Genomic DNA, 21433 nt, shown 5'->3' on the forward strand with positions numbered 1-21433 from the left:
CAAAGCAAAAGAATCCATGGGAAAGGGACGTGCGGTGACACTGGACTGAAAAGGGAAGTCAAGACTCCCGGGCACAGCTGCTACGGGGAGACCAGGCACCGCCTGACACAGCTCCCTCCAGCCAAATCCGGTTTGGGAAAGAAAATCAGCCCAATTTACCAGCTGAGCGGCCCCTTTCAACAGTCTCCAAGCCCGCCCACTGCTGGGGTCAGCTGGTTGGCACGGCTTTTCACAGTAGAGAGGTCGTCTGGGGAGACGTCCCCATCTGAGACTTAACTGATCCTCACAGGGTTCTGGCTGGGACCTGGAGCCTCTCCTTCCCCCACACTGGCTGGGGGTGAGCAGCACATAGACCCCCCCCCCCAGGACCCTCCTTTTTCTTCTACAGGGTACAGGCCACAGGATGGGACCTCCCCTGCATCTGCCCCTCCACCCCACTAAGTCCACAACCACCTGGAGTCTGGGTCCTCTATCTAAGCCCTGCTGCCCATGTGGGGAACTTCTGGGCTGGGGATGAGGAGACTGTCCTTTGCTGCCAGGCCCTAGTGATTAAGAGGCTATTTTTATAAGGCAGTGTGTGTAAAGGCCGGAGCTACCCAAGACATTGGCCAGAAGGCGTCCCAACCTACGGCTGCCGGCAGGACTGTCCCCAAATTCACCCCCTATCCCACTACCAACGGGACAGGTGCAAAACTGTCACGCCCCTGCTTGAACGTCCTTGGCTGGTCACGCCCCTGCTTGAACGTTCAGCACACAGGACCCCCTCACCTGCCCGCCCCTCATCCCAAACCAAACCCCCTCCTTTGCAGCCCTGGTGTCTCTTTGCCCTGGGTGAAAGCTGCCCCCTGCTTTGCCACCCAACCCGCCTGGTCCTCATTACAAAAGCGAAGCAGTGGGCCTGACCCCTTGCTGGTTGTGGCTAAAACGGGAGTTCTCGGTCACGGTAGTGACCGATGAGCAGTTAACTCAGAGACGGCCCTGGCTGACCCGAGCCCTCCCTTCCGGTTGATTCAAGGCCAGGCCTGCCTTGCCAAGCAAGGCGAGGCAGGGACGAGACTTATCTCCGGGGTTGGTGAGCCGAGACCCCACGCCACAGGGGCAGCCCACGTGCCCCGGACCAAAGCTCGAGTCCCACCTACTTGTACTGCTGACACAGAGGAGGCAAAGGGTCCCGAGATGCCCCTACCGGACCACTGACCCCCCAGAGCTACTGTGTAAGCACCCAGGAGAGAATTCCTCAGGTCGCCTCAGACACAAGCTGTATGTGTTCCAGACCTCTTAGTGGTTCGACAAAACCATAAATTCATTTATTAGCCTTGTGAGCAATAACCCATCACCACGTCTTGGCGGGGACTCCTGCTGGTCCAGAAGCCTCACACAGGCTTTCTCCAAGTTAAGAGGCCCCCCACTACGGAGTTTCTTTGGGGGGATGGGTACAATGTCCCATGCCGGCCCGTGGTGACAGAGGCACGCCGCTGTGGATACATGAAGAACCCCCAGACAGGACACTTTAAGCAGAACTGAACACTGCGTGAGGTACATCTCAGTGACGTGGTGGCAGAACGAAAGATGAAGGGACTCCAGTAGGCCCTCGTCCACACCAGCTCCTCCCGAGCCGGGCAGGGTTGTACCGTCAATCGAGTCAGTGCTCTGTGGAGAAGCGGCCAGTCCCAGGGCTGAGGATTCTTACTGTGACAAAGGTGAGGGGTGGTGGGGGCTCCTTATGAGGAGCAGAAGCCAGCCTGAAGTCTCCCACTGGCCCAAATGGGACATGCTATTAAAATAAGTGGCAGGAACAGATTACAACCCACAAGATAAAACAGGAAACCATGAGCCACCGATGTAAGTCAATCAGCGAGTAAATGAAGTTTGGCGAGAAACTCCGTCTTGGGGCTGCGGAGGCCCTTGCCACACACACCGTTAACAACCAAGGGAATGGGCCACATTCACAAGCAGGTGCCTCCGCACCAGGGCAGGTAGAAAGCGGAGGCCCGGGCAGGACACGGGGAGAACGAGCATTGTTTCTGATTCCTGCCGAGAGGGGTGACCCCAGTCTAGACGCGAGGGACCACCAGTCACCCGCAGTGGGGACGACGTACAGAATCGCCAGCCTGAGATCCACCCGACATCCAGGTCCTGGATGGTACGCAAGGGCGGAGGACCTGGTCTCATTCAGAGGAAGCTGAAGAGAAGCGAGAATCAGACGCGGGTGACTCCAGATGGGGTCTCGTGGCTGCAGAGGGCATCGCTGAACAGACCGGAGGCTTAGATGGCACAGAGGGGCCCATGCTAACTCTGACTCGATGACTGTGCTGTGGTTAAGAGAATGCTGGTTGCAGAAAATGCACCTGAAGGGTTCCGGGTGATACACATCAAGTCAGCACACAACCCTCAAGCGGTTTGGGTGAAAAATGCTCCTCGCATTTGTGACTCCTCTGTAAGTTTCAGGCTGTCTTGGAAAAAACAGCAATATAATCCCCAGCCCGGCCACGTTACCCCCATTTCACAGATAGGTCAGTGAAGGCTCAGAGTGACTGTCTCCTGCCCAACAGCACACACGTGGATGGCTGAGCCAGTCAGGTCCGAGCGGGACCAGGCAGGGGCAGGGGTGAGACGGTCCGGAGTGCACCCCCGCACAGGGGCCAGGCGGGTTCTCTGCAGCCGCAAGGCACCCTCAAGGCCGTCAGTCCGCTCTGATCAGCCGTGGCGCCGTGGCGCCAAGGGCACGCCACAGGCTCACAGGTCAAGTGGCACCGGGGGGCGCCCGCCTAAAGCTGTGCCCCGTCCAGAGGTGGGCGCATCAGGAGGTGTGGCGACTGTGAGAAGCCTGGCGGATCTTCACGCAGGTCAAGGAGTCACCTACCGCCCGGCCCAGCAATTCCGTCCCTGGGTACACACCGAAGAGTGACAGTGGGTCCCCGCAGAAGCTCGTGCGTGTCTACAGCGGCACTAGCGGTCACAAGCGCCCCGCGCACAAACGGTAAACGGAAATGCGGCGGAGGCACCCTCCACTTCGCTTTTACGAAACACCTAGGTCACTACCAGTTCTTGCTAATCAGACGCAATGTGAAGATTTCTGCGTGGAGGGAAAAAAAAGACAAAAAGCGGGAAGAGCGGCCAGCACTGGTTCCGCAGCGAGCTGTAACAGAGGCTGCGCGAACCCCAGCAGCGGGCGCGGCCCCGCCAACCTCCTTCCCGGGACCCGCGTCAGCCTCCAGCCGCCACAGCTCTGAGCTGTGTCCGTGAGCACCTGGGCTCGATCACGACCGATTTTGGGTCTCCGTTAGCAAAGTAAGTCCCGGGGAGCAGAATCACAAGAGATTTGGGGTCTGGAGACGCCCAAAAAACTTTCCACGTAAATTAACGGTAACCGTTTTGCTTTATGCCGTTTCGGCTTAAGAAAGGTCTCACAGGAACACTGTGCTTTCGGACAGCAGGTGACACTTGGGCATCCACACGGTAGAACATTACTCGGCCACACAGGGAATGAAGTCCTGACCCAGGCGACGTGGGACAACACGGATGCACACAGAAAACATCCGCACCAAAAAGCCGCACACAGAAGGCCCACACGGGATGAGTCCATCTACATGGAAAGTCCAGAACACGCAGACAGAAAATGGGTGCGGGTTGGCCAGGGGCTGGGGTGGCGGTGGGGGCCGCGAGAGGGCCAGTTCAAGGACACTGGTTTCTTTGACAAAAGCTGGAATGCGGATGGTTACGTAACTCTGACCCACGGAGCCCTACGCTCGATGGAGGTGACTTATAATGCCTGTGAGTTACAGCTCAGTAAAGTGATTCTGGAAAAAGAATACACAAGTAATAAACACAACGTCTTCTTCTGGACACAGGCTCTCCTGGGGGCACTGGGTGGCGGTCACCTTCCGTTTCCTCTTGAGGTTGCCCTGTTTGGCCCAAGGAGAGCCCGTCCTGACAGGGAGGGGCGCTGGCAGATGCAGGAGCGACCACAAGCCGCCCACAGCTGGCCAGCGCGCCAACGGTCACATCGTCCGCACGACGCGGTTGGTAAGGGAAGGACCACAGCGTGGTCGGAGAACCGCCTGGAAACAGCACTGAGGAAGCCACAGATCCTCTGGTTTGAGGGCTACGATCTGGTCGGATTTTCGTTTCTTCAGAAATTCCTCGTGTGGCTGTTTCCTTACCTCTTGACCAAAGAAATTTCGGCCAAGACAACAGAGCACAGGCCGTCCCTGCCACACACACAAAACGGCACCAACGGCTGGGGAAGAAACAAGGCCTCAGCAACGTCCGCCTGGCCCCTGCCTGGGCCCGAGCTCTGGGTGGGATGTGCTGCTTTTCCAAGTCACTTTGCACAGCAGGAACCGTGCCCTCCAGGGTCCAGGGGCCCGCCCCGTCGGCCCCTGACTCTGCCCACCCAGCTGAACTGACTGAACGGGGCCACCAGGGGCCACCTGCCCCCGCGTGCAGCAGGCTTGAGGAACCGGGGTTCGGTGAGAGACCGTGTGGTCCTCTTGCTGGGCTCACCCACACACCTCAGCTCAGCAGTGACCCGGCGGGCCGACCCAGACGGTGCCCACCTGTCACCTACGCAGCCCTGAGCCCGGAGGCCACCAGGGACCCACGTGGCACTGACTCACACCTGCGGTCCTCCTAATCCGCATTCTTGGGCCAGGGGCTTCTCACAGCACCCTGGTTCCGGTCAGGGTCCCGGTCACGTCCCGGCAACACACGACTGCCTCAGACCCTCCAGGATGAGCAGCAGGGCCGACGCTGAATTTAAAGGCGCTGAAGGGAGACGGGGGCACCACGGGTCCACCCACAAGTCAGGCTGAGGGATGAGCAGAGCCAACCTCCCTGCCTCGGACACACCAACCAAGCAGTAGTCGGCTGTGTGTCAGCCCGGCTGCTGACTGTCAGCTCCAAACACAAGTTTACGAAGAGGTCGTCCCGAAAACCACAATTAACGCTCGGTGTCCTCTCCCAAATTTCGAGACGTGTGTGAACTTTTTCTCCGCAAAATGGGTACGAGATACAAACACTACTGGGAACAAGCACCTAGCAGTTTTCCCCACTGGAACTCTTCCTGCACGAACGCACCAGAAGCGGGACTCTGCTGGAAACAACTGCACAGCATTTTATTCATGGACGCCCCGGGGTGTGGCGGGTCACTGGCCCAGGGAGAGGGTCTGCAGGACAGTTTCACGTCTCAGAGGTTCCTGACCAAGGTCAGCACGGCGCCAGCACTTTCTGGGGCCTGGGGCACGGCCACCGAGCAAGGGGCCCGAGCCTCTGCCAACACAGCAGGTCAGGAGCCGCTGCCATCGGGACACGGTCTTAGGAGCGGGGCCCTGCGGCCCCGATCCCCCGCTCACCTCAGCACAAGACGGAGGGGCCGCAGGGAAGGGCCTCCCCGCACGTGCGGGGCCTGCCGGGGTCACTTCCCGCTCCGTGGCGGCTGCCGCCTCCTCATCCGTAGGTCCTGGCAATCGGTCACCTTCGCTCTGGCCCCCGCCCGAGGCTGCCGCCGCCGCCGCCTCTTCCGAGCCCCTCTCCCAGCAGGGCCCCCGGGCTGCTCCTGGGGCCCGGGGCGCTCAGCCCCCGAGCCCTGCCGCCTCGCCATCCTCTCAGCTCCGGAGCTCAGGTCTGGACACGAGTCCTCCTCGCCGCCTTTCCCTACAACAGCAAGGCCACGTGAACGAGGCGCCGGGGACTGGTTGCCTCGCTTCCACCCGGACCAAAGACGCTGCCGGCTCCGGGGCCGCACGCGGGACACACAAAGGGAGCCCACACAGAAGCACCGACGGGCTCAGGAGCGTCCCAGCAGCGTGGAGGTCAAGTGCCACAGCCATCGGGCACCCGCGAGGCTATTTATGGTGGCTCCCGGCCGGGCAGGCGGACCGGAAGCAGACCTTCAGGAAAGCCAGCAGACAGACTCAGGAGAGAGGAGGTGGCCACAAACGTGCGACCTGAGGGGTGAGGAGGCCCGGAATGCAGGATGGGGCAGACTGGGTCCGGGGTCCAGCCTAGCAGCGCTGCACGAGCTGGGCCACTGACTGCAGCAAGGGCCCGGGCATAAGCCAACACGGGGGGAGGTGGCCTGGGCACGGGCAGAAGCAGTGGCGACCCAGGACACCCTTCAAAGGGTAGATGCCAGGACCTGCGATGGTTAGCACTGTGGGTGAACACCAAGGTTAGCACCAAGGCACGAATCCTACCTGCCTTGTTCTGTAAACCAGATTTGGGCAAACGCTTCTTCGTCTTCCTCTCCCGCCTGTCTTCCTGCAGGTTCCTGCAGGCTTTTTCCGGAACGTCATCCTCAGGGAAGAGCCCTAGGGACCAAGGCAGGTGATCAGGAGGCAAAAGGCAGGTTGTGATGCTGTCGGTGCGCGTTCAGGACTGCAAACCACCATGCAGGGTCCACCTCCAGGCGCCGCGAGCGGGAAGACCGTGTTCATGCCCCCACAGCCACGACCGGCTCGAAGCTGCGCCAGCAGGAAGTGGGGCGGGGGGGGGGGGTGTCCTGCAGCACTGATGGTGGGTCGTGACCCATGCCCTAAAAACCTCATGCTGAAAGGGAGCCAAGACCGCCCTCCGGGCCAATGGCGATGTTCTCTACGCTGACGGGGGCAGCGCCTATGACACCCAGACGTACGCAACACGCACGCACGTGCGTGAATTTTACCTAAAAATACCACACTTCAGCTCACGGTGCGCACAAAGTAGTTGGGGTTACGGTGTGACGGAGGAAAAGGGAGACATGTGACACAGCAGGGACAGTAAATACCGATGGCAGAACTGGACACCCTCCCGACGTCGCTGTGTTTAAAAGTTCTCACAGCGAAATGGGGGACATGCCCGTCTCCAGTCATAAGCCGAGAAAACACCTTTCAGAAGAAGCCTCATTACCAGCTCCCTCAGCCACGCACTGAGAAGTGCTACCGTCTGCCACACAGCGTGCCAGCAGCAGGGCAGGCCTGAGAACTCACTAGAAATACAGGTTCTCGGGCTGCCGTGCCCGGGGGGCCAGCAGAGCGTCACAAGCCCCCGGGGCTCTAGCACACGTGCAGGGCTGACAGCCACAGCATTGGGCTAGGGCGAGTGCAGAACCCCTTGGGCCCCCTCTTCCCCAGAGCCCCGCCTCCGCAGACGAGTCAAGTCATGAGGGTGACCACGCGAGCCAGTGTACGCCCAGGAGAAAGGCCAGGGTCCCGGCGCGAGATGCTCACCTTCAGCGAGGTCCTGCAACCTGCAAGGAAAGACAGGCACTCAGCACGGCCACAGCCACTGCCCGAGGGCGGAGGCCGCACCCGTCTCTGCACTGGGCCGCCCGCGATGAAGCCCCCCACCCGTGCTCTGAGGTCGGGACGGAGGGAAGGCGCCAGGCCAAAGGAGCGAGGGCAACGCCAAGGACAGAGGGAAGGGCAACTTACTTCCGGATCACTTTGTAGAGGCGCTTCCTGTTCTGGGAAGGGGTGTCCTGCTGACTGGCCGCCGCGAACAGTCTGCTGGCCACAGCCTCATAGTCAAACTGTTGCCCAAAAAGAGACACCAGTCACCTCCCAGCTGCTCTGGGAGCGGAAACCAAGCAGAGAGAGCACGCAGACCACATGCAGACTCTCCTATGGGGTCACAAGGAAGGGTCCTGATGACGTCCTCCCGAGTCCCCTCCGCTAACACCACGTACAAGGCATGAGGCAGCGTGCAGGACCCCAGCGCTGCTGACAATGTAAAGGGCCCACCCAGGCCAGCCTCTCTGTGACCCATCCCCCCCCACCCCCGCCGCGCCCCGGGCAGCCACATCAAGATGAGCAGGAAACACTCGTTCAACTCTGACAGATGCTACTTAGGCCATACACCTAATTCCTACTCCTTTAACAAGCAGTCAACGTTTGAAAAGTTAGTAGGAAGTGTACGTTTCCAATGGGCCTGAAGTCACAGGTCCTGTTTGCCGGGTTCTGACCCCGAGCGCAACACAAAAGGTGACCCGTCGGCAGTGCTATCTCATGGGTCTAGTGCTCCAAGAGGCGAACAGGGAGCACACCGCTTGCACGGACTCCGTGACTCGGCACGTGAGGGGCTGGAGCGCCCGCCTTCCTGGCGAGCAGAGGCGGAGCCAGGCCCCGAACACAGGCCACCCACCTGGAGGACGGGGCCCATGCTGTCCTCGCCATCTCCTGCTGGCTCCTCATTCGTGTCAGGTGCGGCCCCGTGGAGAGAGCCTAGAAGAAAAGGGCCCCCGTGAACAGGTGCATATACCCAGCGTGCAGAGGACCCCAACACAAACACCTGGGAACCTGGAGCCCCGTGCACCAGGGCCCAAGACCTGGGCAGAGGTAGGTGCAGGCTGGGGTGGGGGCTCACACCGAGGGGTAAGGTGCCACTGCAGGCCTGGAAATGAAAGCAACGTCCCAAAGGCGGAGGGGCCTGAGCAGCCCTCAGAGCGAAACTAAGAACTAGGAGCAGGCGCTTACATAGCCAACGCAGCGTCAGAAGTTCCGGAGACAAAGAAGAGGGGTGCTAGATCTCACCACGGGAGAGCCCCCGATCAAGGGGCTGCAGAGACAGTGTTCAGATCGCTCGGGGCTATGATGTCACGGCCCACCTGCAGCATGGTTCTGGACAACAGGCAGGCACGCAGGACAGAGAAGGGGGACGGCAGGGCCACAGGCAGGCTCAGGGGGCCCTCCAGGAGACTACTAAACCTGCCTGTGTCGGGGCGACTCGGCTACAGAGGAAAAGGATGGGCAAGATACACAAGATGGCCGGATAAAACGCTGGGGGCACAAACACAGACGCCAGGAAAGCTCCACTGGGGGCGTGAAGAGCTGGCAGGGGGGGAAATTAACCCTTGAATCCACGGGGTCAAATGACCTTCCATAAGGGCTCTAGAACCACTCACTGGGGAAGGACAGGCTCTTCAACAGACGGTGCTGGGAAAACTGGACATCCATGTGCAAGGGAACGAAGCTAGGTCTTGACCTAGCACCATAAACAAAAATCAGCTTGAAGCAGGTGAAAGACCTACGTGTAAGAACTCAAACAGTGTAACTGTGAGAAGTAAATAAAGCAAGGCCCTCACGAGACTGGACGCAGCGAGGACTTCTCAGGTGTGGCCCAGAAGACACAGGGAACAGGGCAATTGAATTTTATGAGGATGAAAACTTCCGTGCACCCAAAGCCGCTACCCAGAGGGCAGTGCACAGAGGGAGAAGATATCTGCGAATCACAAACCCGACAAGGCGTGAGTGTCCAAAACACACAGGGAGCCCCTAACGCTCAGCGGCACAGGGCACCCTCCCCTGCCCAAAGGACTAGGGCAGACCCATCTCCGGGAAGACGCACAGACGCCCACCAAGTGCATAAGGGTGTTCACATCCCCGATCATCGGGGACACACAGACCAAAACCACAGCGAGACACCCCCTCACACCCACGGGGATGCTCCCGCCAACAAAACAGGACATGGGGCCCCTTGTGCGCCGTTGGCAGGAATGCAAGATGGTGCAGCTGCTGTGGAAACAGCATGGAGGGGGTCCTCAAAAAATTTTTAAAAACAGTTACGTATGATCCCACAATCCCACTTCAGGGCATTTGCCCCCACGAACTGAAAGCAGGGACTCCGAGCAAACCCTGTTCACCCATGTTCACTGCAGAGTCCTTCACAGTAGCTACAATGTGCAAGCAACCCAAGGGTTCCTCGATGGGTGACTGGACACCCATAACGTGGTCTATGCACGGTGGTGCACTATTCAACCTTAAGAGAAAAAACAAGGAAAGAAACTGACATGTGCTCGAGGACGTGATGCTGAGTGAAATCAGCCGGCCACAAAACGACAAATCCCGTGGGATGCACTTATATGAGGTCCCAGAGCAGTCAGCGTCACGGAGACAGAGAATGGATGGTGGGCGCCATTGGCTGGGGAGGGAGCGATTGAGGGGAGGGGGTCAGTGTTTAACGGGGACAGAGTTTCAGTATGGAAAGATGGAAAGTTCCAGAAAGATGGTGGGGACAGCTGCACAACAGTGTGAACACGCTTACCACCACCGAACTGAACACTTAACAATGGTTAATGTAGTAAGCTTCACATAACGCATATTTTCGCACAAAAAGAGTCAGAGGCGGGCAGAGTCCTAAAGCTGGCGGTAGACGCACGCCTGCAGCCACAGGCCACGACCGAGGCCACAGGCCACTGAGATCAACTGACGTCCCACGAGGACCCACATGAACATCGAGACGGTGAACAGACCCCACAGCCCTTCCCCGGGACATCCCCCGTGGCAGGTTTCCCCGTGGTACGCTCTATCCACTCACTCACCCACCCCGGCTGGTGGGCACCTCGTCTGTGCCAGGTGCCGCTCCCGGCACTGGGGACGCAGCTGTGATCAACAACACTCGCCGTCCTGGGGGAGCCCACGTCCGGTGGGGAGAAAGGGCCACAAATGACAAACGTGATTTATCTAAGTGATTTATCCCAGAAAATGAGATGTGTTGGGGGGAAACCCAGTGAGCGAGCCAAGGCAGGGGCTGGGAGGCTGTTTCAACAGGGTGGTCCGGGTGGGCCCAGTGAGGGAGGGCTGGGACTGGAGAGAAAGGGTGAGCGGGGAGGAACCGTAAGTCAGAAAGGAGCCAGAGAGTCAGGATCGCATCCTGGGAAAGGGAGGCTGGAGAGGAAAAACACACGTGCTTGTTTCTGGAAGTCAACCCGGCTGCCGAGCCACGGATAAAAGCTGGGGGTAAGCTCAGGAACAAGGGGACCAGGCCAGAGGTGAACGCGGGGACCCCGGCAGGCACCGAAGCTTGCCGGGCCAGGACGGGTGCCGGCACACCAGATGTGCTGTGACCCTCACCTCTCCGTGGCTCCTTGGACGGCACGTCCTCCTCCCGCTCGTCCTCCGACGTCCCCTCCTCCTCCTCTGCTGCCTCCAACTCATTCATAAGGTCCTCGATGGCAAACGGGGCCTGCTCCACGATCGTTTCAAAGACGCCCCGAGTGATGTTATGCAACACCAGGGAGCTGAGGGGCAGCCGCACAGGAGCAGGCCAGTTAGGTCGCGCCCATCCATCCAGCCCCGCCCACGGCAGCCGCCCTCCAGTGACCCTGTCATGCACCCGGACGGGACTCAGCCTCTCTTCCCGGAGGTGGGCATCCGGGGAACTCAGCGAGAAAGAACCGGCCGGAGGAAGCCCTGCCACTTACTCCTTAGTCTGAGCGGCGATCGTGCAGAAGGGCTCGATGAACTTGAGGTTCTGGTCCGCCGTCAGCTACGGGAAGAGACAGGCGTGGCCTGAGGCCCTCGTGCCTGAGCACAGGTGAGGGGCTCGGCCGCCACCCTCGGCCCGCCGCCCTCACCTCCGCGGCGCCCACTTTGCTCAGCTCCTCCAGGAAGATCTCAAGGAAGTGGCTCTTGACCCCGCTGGGGGCCTGGCTGTCAGGGTGCAGGATCTCTGTCGTCAGCAGCTCCAGCAGCCGTTCCGCCTGCCTGAGGAGGGAGACGGGCAGGTACAGCAGGCGGCCACAGCCGGCCACGAGCCGGTGAGGTCCCTCTACCTGAAGCAGAACTCGGACGGGGCACGGTGACAGGCAAGCGCCCATCCTCCCAACGTGCCGCTTTCCGCCGGTGCCTATCTGGTGACCCGGGCAGGTCTGTTCCAGCACAAAGGACTCGTCATTACAGATGTGGGACCACTGTCGGCACCAGCACACGTGGCAAGACAACCTCAGCTACGAGGGCCTTCCCTTCCAACACCATGCCGGGGGCCTGGAGTGACAAGAGGCCGCACCACCACGTCTCGCACGGCTCCGTCCTCGCGGGGAAGGAACGCCAGGACAGGGCAAAGAAAGGAGGGGAGGCCAGCGAGGGGGAAGAGCCGCTTCCCCGGTTCCACTGCATGCAGTACGTGGCCCGGGCAGACCACGTCTGCCCTCCCCTAGCATGCTGGTTTCAGTGGTCTGAGGCCTGGGGCTCCAAGGTCAGAGAGCCCTGGCGACCAGCCTTTGATGGTCCCGATGCATCGAGGTGCAGAGTAACGTAGTGTTCCCTTCACCTGAATCGTAAAACGCGCCTTCTCTAACGAGCTCCGCGGCTGAAGCGGACGCTTGGCCGCACGGGGACTCGCTGGCTAGGAAAGGATGCTGTCTGCGGCTCAGCCTGGGGACCCCTCCTCCCAGGCCAGGGCCAGTAACGAACGTTGCCAGGCAACCGGCGCCATCTGGCTGCTCGAGAACGGGGACAGGCTGCAAGGACAGCCGGGGCGGACAACACTGGTGACCCCAGGCCGATGGGAGGCTCCCAGCTTCTTCAAGAGGACCTCTGCATTCAATTCCCCACAACGAGGCTGGAACTACTCTCGCAGTGATAAACCGAAGAGTTAACAGAAATAAGACGTCCCTTTAACATGCCCCTCTGCTCAGGCACCAGCCACCTATGGGGACTGAAATCCTGAGTCCCGTCCGGTGGGCGCCTGACCCCGGGCACCGCCCCCCCCCCCCCCCCCCCGGAAGTAAAGGATGAAAATCACTCACAAGCAGAGGCACCCTTGCCCTGAACATGAAGTCACTCATAATCAGGGAATACGGTCCGCTCCTGCTGATCCACGTTTATTTGGGAAAACGCGGGCCAGAGGCAAGGACGTCCCCTCGCTCTCCAGAAGATGCACCGCCTGGGCTGGGACACATGCCTGGTGCAGCAGCTAGGCCAGTGGCACTGGTTTTAGGGTCCGCAGGCTTGAAATGAGCACTTTAGCATACTTACGATTCTTAATCACGAAACCACTCACAATGTGTTGTTTCCGACCCTCCCCGCTCCCCAGACCTTGCAGCAGAACACGGGACACAGGGGGCGCCTTTGATGCATCGTCAGTGAAATAAAAAAGCGCTCTGCAAACGTGGTGTTTGCTCCACGCCCCTCTGTGCCCCGCACACAGAACACCGCAGAACCTTAAAGGTCGTTACCTGTTGCTGTTCAGCATCTTAAATGTGTTCTGAGTTCCTACACAGGGAAGTGTCACTCTCACGATGAGAAAAAAGTGTAAAGAAACAGAGTTTTAATTTTAAAAGCTTTAAAATGGCAGCTCAGAAACCCATCTGGAGCCGCAGACCTCGGCCTGCCTCCTGAAGGTGTAGACAGTGGTGCCATACCTGGGAGGCACGGCCCAGGTGGCCTTGCCGGGCGTGGTCCCGGGGGGCCCAGGAGCGTGGAGGAGGGCTGGGGCTCGGCACAGCCCCCCAGCCCGGAGCCCGGGGGAGCCCAAGGCCGGCCACAGACCGAGGGGGCCTCTTAATGTGGGGGACGCGGACTTCCCCCATCACAAGCACCACTGTCAAAAGTGACAAGTCTGAATGAATCAAAACTTTCTGTGACTGGAAGCAAATACCACTGACAACAGAGCCAACTATGCCACCCCATATGAAAACAAAACAAAAAACAAAACAACCACCTTGGCTGTGCGTTAACTATGTTGAGAAATGACACTACGTTATTTACAATGAGAGAACTCGACTGGGATTCAGAGTAAGAACTCACCATCAAGGCTGAAAACGTTCACTTCTGAGGACACAAGAACCAACTACGATGTTACAAATGCCTTCCCATGAAGCACCACTGGGTCACCCTTTCACGGGAAGACTGACGTCTCTTTATGACAAAGAGCTAAAGAAGAGGCACGTGACCCAACCCCCAGGGAAGGAACGTGGGCTCGCCTGTGAGAAGCACAGCGGCTCTCAGGATGCACCATGAATACCAACCTTTCTTCCCACCCCTGCATCTTCAGGGCCTTCAAGGACTCGTTCAGGACCATCCGCATGAGCTGTGGCATGAACAGAGACCCCCGTTAGTGGGAGCAAGGCCCCGACTTCCCAGAATCCCCTCCACCCTGGTCGTCTCCGTGGCCCAGAGCGCACAGCAGGCCCCCCAGAGCTGCTGGTGGACAGGACACCGAGCTTCAGGACCCTGAGTCCAGAGGATACGCCGCTGCCCCCAGGCTGGGATGTTCCCACCTTCCAAGAGCACCCAGAATTCTAGCTCACGGTGGACACACCCGGGGGCACCGGCAGCACCATCAACAAAAGCCAAACGGAAGTGTCCTCGTTTCAGGGGTGGGAGCAGAGAACCAAGCGTGGGTCCCCCCTGGGGAGGCAGAGCGCTTTGGGAAAACCAGGTCTGAAACGGAGAACGGCCCCTCTGGCCGCCCCCCCCCCCCCCCCCCCCCCCCGCCACCGAGGGCTGCTGTCCCGACAGAATGGAAGCATTCGCTCGCCCTCTCGCCTTCACATCAGGTCCCGGCTCCACCCCACAACTCCCCGCTTCCCGCTGCAACAGCCTTTCCACCCGGTTTCCCCACCGTCCAGAGGCCGAGCAGCACGCCCGCAGAGGGGTCCGGCAGTGGTAAAGGGACAGAGGGTGCACAGGGCACAGCTGGCAGCCAGAAGACCCGTGCCTAGGAACACGGGGGGCTCATGTGACATCACTCCTGGGGCCAGCGGCGCCACCGAGGGGGCTGGCCTCTACAGGGGGCTGTGCTGCTGGGCGGGCTCACACGGGCCCCCACCAAGCAACAGAAGCCATCCTTCCGAGGTCGCGGCAACTGCATCTCAGGGAACGGGGAGCTGACTCACACAGAAGCTTCTCTGTCCTGTAAACCTGCACCTTGTGCACGTGCACAGTTCGGGCCCTGGCCCCACCCCGACTGCCCTAGCGTCCACCCTCCTTCCTTCTTGGGCTCCGGGCCTTGCCCGCTAGCTGGTCCTCACCCTGACGTCTGAGATACACAGTGTCCGCGCAGCCCTGGGCCGAGTCTGAGCCGGCAGCCGATCCCGAGTAACTACAGCCCCACGGGGCCGTCCTCAGTGAGGCCCAGCCAGTGCCCTACTGGGTTCCCACTGGGTCCCCTGCTCTCAGACGGCAACACTGCCCCAAGTCCCAGCGAATACCACTGTAGTGACGAGACTGCGGTTCAAATGGGGGGGAGGGGAGTGGACGGCAAGACCCTGAGGGCGTAAAACTCCACCTGTCCTGCATTTCTGAGAGCAGACAAGTAACCGAAGTTCGCAGGAATGCAGCACAGAAAAGAAAAAGCGGATTCTGCACACAACTATCACATGAATCGTCCTCACGCAGAGGAAAACATCACAGGCTGGAGCCCACCGTGGACCCGAGGTCTGTGTCTCGGGCACGAACCCGACGGAGGCTTGCTGGCTCACAGGTCCACGGCCTCTCCAGCAGGGATGCGATGGCTGCACCACCGACTCTCCCCAGACGGGTGACTCTGACACCCCTGCCTGAGACCGAAGCCCGTGCATTACGTTCTGAACCGTCTGCACGCTCACCGACCCTGAGATGGGGCAGACGCTGTGCAATCGCGGGCCCGTGCTGCCCTCGAGCCCGTTGGACTCACGGGTCACAGTCCTCAGGGCCATCGCGCTGCCCAGGCAGGGCAGGAAAGGCTCAGAGGCCACATCTCTCGGTGCCGTGCCCCCAGCTCTTCCCCACCTGCCCTCATGCCCACGGCTGCCGGCACGGCGGGGCCCAGAGAACGCAGAGCCTCCTCACCATGTAGAACTTATCCAGGCGCAGTCTGTCAATGCCTGTCCACTCGCGGTTCATGGTTTGCCAGAATGTTTGAAGGAACAGGTGCTCTGAAGGAGAAAGGCCAGAAGAGAATCACAGGGGAACACGGATGCCGCTTTGCAAGGTGGGGTGAGACAATGTGGAGAAACCCGGTCAGGACGCCACGCGCAACCAACCGCTGGGGTCCTTGCCCCAGGCCGCGGAGCTCAGAAGCGGTGTTAGGAAGCGGGCCTAGAAATGGGACCAGGAGGGACCTCAGAAAGCAAGCGCCCAGCTACAACCTCAAACCGCAGCCACGTTCTCTGAAGAACAGGCACAGAAAGCTGGCAAAGCCGGCAGCAGAGAAGCGGCTCCAGCCAGTCCCCCCGCCCCCTCCCCGACACCCACGCCCGGCCCCCACATCCCCTAACCCGCTCAGGCACAGAAGCCCACCAATGGCGGGAAGTCACACACAGTGCTACGAGCTGTGTCCCCCAAATTCACGTCGAACCCTAACCCCAGGACCTCGGAATAACTTTATCTGAAGATCGGGTCTTTAAAGAGGGAATGAAGGTAAAACGAGGGGAGCGATGGGGGCCCTAAGCCAATCTGATTTGTGCCTTTGTAAGAAGAGATCAGGACACAGACACACAGAGGGACGAGCAGGTGAGGACACGGGGAGAGGACGGTGTCTGCACGCCCAGGAGCAAGGCCTCCAGGAACCAGCCCTGCCCAAGCCTTGACCCTGGGACACACGTGGGGCCTCCCTGATCTCCTGTGACAAGTTTCTCCTACAGCAAAGCTTGGTCAGGCGCTTCAATAACAGACAAGCCCAAGTCCAACTCGTACAACTATCACCAGGCGAGTCTTTCTACTTGGCCTTCTACAGGCTCTCAGAGAGAACAAGTTAGAAAACACAGACCTCTGCTGTCTGCTCAGATGTAGTTACCTCGACTACCTGTGCACCCCTAACTGCACTACTCCACCCACGTAAGTGTAACTGAACTAAACCCGCCCGCAACGGCCACACTATCTACAGGGTGACACCGGGCCACCCTGGCTGTGGCCCACCTGAACACCGTGGGGAGGTCGAAACTGCCGGTGCCCGGCCCCAACGCCAGAGCCACATTCATCTGGACCGGGGTCTAGACGTCAAGATTCGTAAAGATGCCCCAGTGATCACAGCGGGCAGGCAGCAGGGTTGAGAACCACGCATCTTGGGCAGGACAAGCACAGAAGCGCTGGGGAAACACTGAGGGAACACCCCACCTATCAGGTGACTCAGCCAAGCAATTCTGCAACCCTGCGCTAGGTCTCCATTTCTAGGTCTCCGTTTTTATTTTAAAATGTAAGATACCGGCCCTTTAGACTCCAGCTGGGTCCACGGTGGATAAACAGGTTAATACCGTCAGACACCTAGAGCAGGGTTTTGCAGTTAAGCACCAGCAGACGCCAGGAAGAACGGGGCCTCCCTTTTCTCTAGGTCTCAGGACGCAAGCCTCCCACGTCCCGTAGCCAACGTTCTGCCCTTACCCCAGGGCTTCCCCAGGGCAGGGATACTCACGTGCCTCTGTGGTCTGAAAAGCATGGATGAGCTGGGAAATGGTCCTCCCTAGTTCCTCCTGCGTGGTAAACAGTAAAAACCGCTCTCAGACCCTGAAGAAACGTGGTCTTACAACAAGAGGCATCAGCAGAGAGGGGCGCCTGGGTGGCTCAGTAGGTTAAACATCCGACTTCGGCTCAGGTCATGATCTCGCGGTTCGTGAGTTCAAGCCCCACGTCAGGCTCTGTGCTGACGGCTCGGAGCCTAGAGCCTGCTTCTGATTCTGTGTCTCCCTCTCTCTCTCTGCCCCTCCCCCATTCATGTTCTGTCTCAAAAATAAATAAACGCTAAAAAAATTTTAATATAAAAGGATGTTTATTACAATATTGGTTTTTTTCGGTTTTTTGTCTATTCACTTGTTATTTTTCAATTTACATCCACGTTAGTTAGCATATAGTGCAACAATGATTTCAGGAGTAGCTTCCTTAATGCCCCTTACCCATTTAGCCCATCGCCCCTCCCACAGCCCCCCCCAGTAACCCTGTCTGTTCTCTGTATTTAAGAGTCTCTTCTGTTTTGTCCCCCTCCCTGTTTTTTTTATATTATTTTTGTTTCCCTTTCTTTATGTTCACCTGTTTTGTCCCTTAAAGTCCTCATACGAGTGAAGTTATATACTTGTCTTTCTCTGACTAATTTCACTTAGCATAATACCCTTCAGGTCCTTCCACGTAGTTGCAAATATCAAGATTTCATTCTTTTTGATTGCCGAGTAATACTCCATTGTGTGTGTGTGTGTGTGTGTGTGTGTGTGTGTGTGTATATACATATATATATATATATTATATATGGTGGACATTTGGGCTCTTTTAGACTTTGGCTATTGTCGACAGCACTGCTACAAACATGGGGGTGCATGTGCCCCTTTGAAACAGCACACCTGTATCCCTTGGATAAATACCTAGTAGTGCAATTGCTGGGTCGTAGGGGAGTTCCATTTTTCATTAAAAAAAACCCCAAAAAACAGTTTTTTGTTTTTTTAGCAAAAAATAAAAAATACAGCATCGAAGCTGTGAAAGTGCACCCAGTGTCTGAGGCTACCTTAAATGCCCATCTGTCCTCCCACTGGCACGGCTACTCCGGCTTCTCCTGCTACCGCCTCATACGCTCACCTGGAGGAGGGCCTTGTCCTGCATCCACATGCAGTAAAAGAGTCCTTTCCAAACCTTCAGCAGCTCGTCATGAGTGAAACCACCTGCACCAGAAACAGCAACACTCGAGGTAAACCAAGATTTTAGTGCCAGGAACAAAGCCAGAGAAATGCGACTGCCCGAATTACATCAAAGCCTCTCACTGTCAAGGTGCCTGGCCCTCTCCTCCGGCGCCATCCTCCCAACTCAGAACCCGCTGGGACTGGGCCTAGACCCCCAGGTAACAGCCATTTCATTCATCCAATAAACAAGAATCTACAAGTATCCATATTCCATTTCTGGGCTCTCAACACTGCATGCGTCTGTCATAATGCATTCAGCTCTGCACTTGGGATTTGTGCATTTTTGTGTTAAGCTTCAAATTTTAAATGAAAAAGTTAATTCATTCAAACTAGGAAGGGAGCTACAGAAAAGCACTTGAAATATTTACAGGGGTCCTAGAAATGTGCCCGGCACTCCGTTCCTGAAGCAATGGTTCTCAGACTTTAGCACTAGGAATGGAATCACTTGGAAGGTTTCTGACTCCTTAGGGCTGGAATGGGACTCAATAATTTGCATTTCTAACACGTGCCCGGGTGACGCGGAAGCTGCTGAGAGGGGCCACACTTTCAGAAGCAGCGTTAGAGAGATCAGTTCACAAGAAGCACGTCCTCCGCCCCGGCAGAGGCCACACTGCACCTAACTCAGACCACAACCCAGTGACTACACAAAGAGAAAACTACCAACGGCAACAAATGCCGCCCTGAGGGAAAAATACCGAGTGCCCGAACACCGGGTAGCAGAGATATCAGGACACACGGTCTGAGGACGGCGCCGATTCCCAGGGGGGAGGGAGGTCTGAGCTGGGAAAAGGAGGTAAGGGCTGGAGAGGGGGGAAGGGGTCCACGAAGAGGGACACGTGGTCACCACCACCACCTGGAGGGGCCGCGAGGGGCCGGAGAGGGGAGGGGCGCAGGGCGAGAGCTCGCCGGGCAGGACAGGGGGGCCTGCACCACACGGAGGCCGCGCCGGCCCGGCCACGTGGAGGTCCCGCGTGGTTCCGAGGTCCCACCCGGCCCCGCGCCTCCGCAGGCCTCCGGCCGCCCCGCGACCCCCGCCGCGGTCCCACCCCCGCAGGGCGCCCACGCCCCGCCAGCCCACGCCAACCTGCGGCCCGCTGAGTCCTGGCGACGATGTATTTCCGGAGCCTCTTCACCGCCCGGTCCCGGGTCACCTGCTCGTTCCCGGCCAGGCGCTGGGCCAGCTGGATCTCCGGGGGGAGCGGCACGCGCGGGCCCATGGCGAACGCCCCCGACCCTCGGGCGCCGGCGACCACTTCGCTTCGCCGGGGCGCGCGCGCGCGTGACGTCACAGGACCGCGCCGGCCTCTCTGGGGCGTGCGCGTGACGTCATCGGCCCCGCCCGTCTCTCTCGGCGCGAGCGAGTGACGCCTCCCGGCCGCGCCGGCGTCTCTGGGGGCGCGAGCTCCCGCCGCCTAGCGGCCGGTCCGGGATGCCGCTTCGCTGGTTCTGCGGGTGGCCGTTCACCCTGGACACTCGGGGTTAAAGAGAGACCATTATGGGGCGCCTGGGTGGCTCGGTCGGGTCAGTGTCAGGAGTCTTCATCTAGGCTCAGGTCGTGATCTCACCGTGGGTGAGGTCGAGCCCTGCGTGGGGCGCCTTGCTGGCAGTGTGGAGTCGGCTTGCAGTTCTTTTTTTTTTTTTTTTTAATTTTTTTTTCAACGTTTTTATTTTATTTTTGGGACAGAGAGAGACAGAGCGTGAACGGGGGAGGGACAGAGAGAGAGAGGGAGACACAGAATCGGAAACAGGCTCCAGGCTCCGAGCCATCAGCCCAGAGCCCGACGCGGGGCTCGAACTCACGGACCGTGAGATCGTGACCTGGCTGAAGTCGGACGCCCAACCGACTGCGCCACCCAGGCGCCCCCGGCTTGCAGTTCTTTGCCTTTCCCTCTTTCTCTCTCTCTCTCTTTCTCTCTCTGCCCCTCCCCTGCTTGCGCATGCGTGGGCTCTGTCTCCCTCTCTAAATAAATAAATAACTTAAAAAAAAAAAAAGAGGAAGAGGTCGTTAAGGGTGTGCCCGTCTTTTGGGGGGCTGTAGTTCACCCTGTAAGGGTTAAATTGTAGTGTAGGGCTAACGCCTGGCTTGAAAAATAACAGCTTGCTGTTGACACTGAAGGTTAAGCGGTAACAGCCTTGCAACACTGAAGGTTAAGCGATAACAGCCTCGCCTTGCTCTTGTAAACTAGCTTCATACTCTTTAAATTAGGCCTCACCAATTAAGGAAACAAAAGTTCAAAGAAAAGAGCATCAGAGACAGGGTCAACGAGATCCACTGGTTGCAACTTAGAGGCAGAAAGTCTAAAATAAATACCTTATTAGGCAACTGTTTCTAACTCATCTGACAACTGTTTCTGACTCATCTGGAAACTTTCTTTGTTCTGTTCCCAGGTGATGATAAAACGATGTAATAAACTTTGTTGTGACTGTCACTGGTGCCCGTAGCATTCTGTTTCAGGAGTCGTGTGGATGCAACAACCCCGCCAGTGGGCGTAGGATGCCAGAGAGCAAACACAGGAGTGGTCGAATTGGAGGCAGACCCCGTGAAGCTCCCCCCATGAACGGTTGATGCAGGCGAAGGTCATCTGAAAATGCAACAACGGAGGGAAAAAGATGTCACTGGGAGGGGAGGTGTCAGCCGCACCCCAAGTGTCTGGCACCACTGGGGCACCGTGTACCAGTGTTGCCGAAGGGTCTATCACAGCCAGTAACTCAGAGAAGGAAGGGGAGCCCTGGCGCTGCCCGGTCAACTGCTCCCTCCCAGGAATCGAGGAGCCCGCACAAGTGGAAACACAGCTCAGGGCCGGGTTTGTCGAACAAACGTGGATAAACATCTTGCCAGAGAACGTTGTCGAACAAACGTGGATAAACCTCTTGCAAGAGAAGCCAAGCACTCAAGAGAGGAGGGTTTGGAAAAGAGAAAGGTAGAAATTTACTCTGGGTGCCGGCAACCAGGGGACGCAACAGGCTCGAGCTTCGCCAACCCACCTCTCCACTGCTGGCAAGATGGACACCCAGAGTTTTCTCGAGAGAGGTTCAGGGGGTACGTGCAAGAGAGCAGGCAGAGAGTGCATAATCACGGGTGGGGTTCGGTAT

At 58.5% G+C, this 21433-nt stretch overlaps 1 protein-coding gene across 1 annotated transcript; it reads right to left on the bottom strand.

The window, feature by feature from the left end:
- Positions 1-1285: 1285 nt before the first annotated feature.
- RRP1 (ribosomal RNA processing 1) lies at positions 1286-19956 on the bottom strand. The gene is made up of 13 exons (XM_060640557.3): positions 19425-19956; positions 18240-18322; positions 17092-17149; positions 15531-15616; positions 13727-13788; positions 11333-11462; positions 11180-11244; positions 10830-10996; positions 8122-8201; positions 7413-7510; positions 7209-7228; positions 6198-6311; positions 1286-5655 (listed from the first exon to the last, which is right to left on the bottom strand). The coding sequence occupies exons 1-13, from the start codon at positions 19555-19557 to the stop codon at positions 5417-5419; spliced, it is 1335 nt and encodes a 444-aa protein (XP_060496540.2). The 5' UTR covers positions 19558-19956; the 3' UTR covers positions 1286-5416.
- Between the last annotated feature and the right edge of the window lie 1477 nt (positions 19957-21433).

The sequence above is a fragment of the Panthera onca genome, chromosome C2 (assembly GCF_046562875.1).
Source record: "Panthera onca isolate mPanOnc1 chromosome C2, mPanOnc1 haplotype 2, whole genome shotgun sequence".
Classification (NCBI taxonomy): Eukaryota; Metazoa; Chordata; class Mammalia; order Carnivora; family Felidae; genus Panthera; species Panthera onca.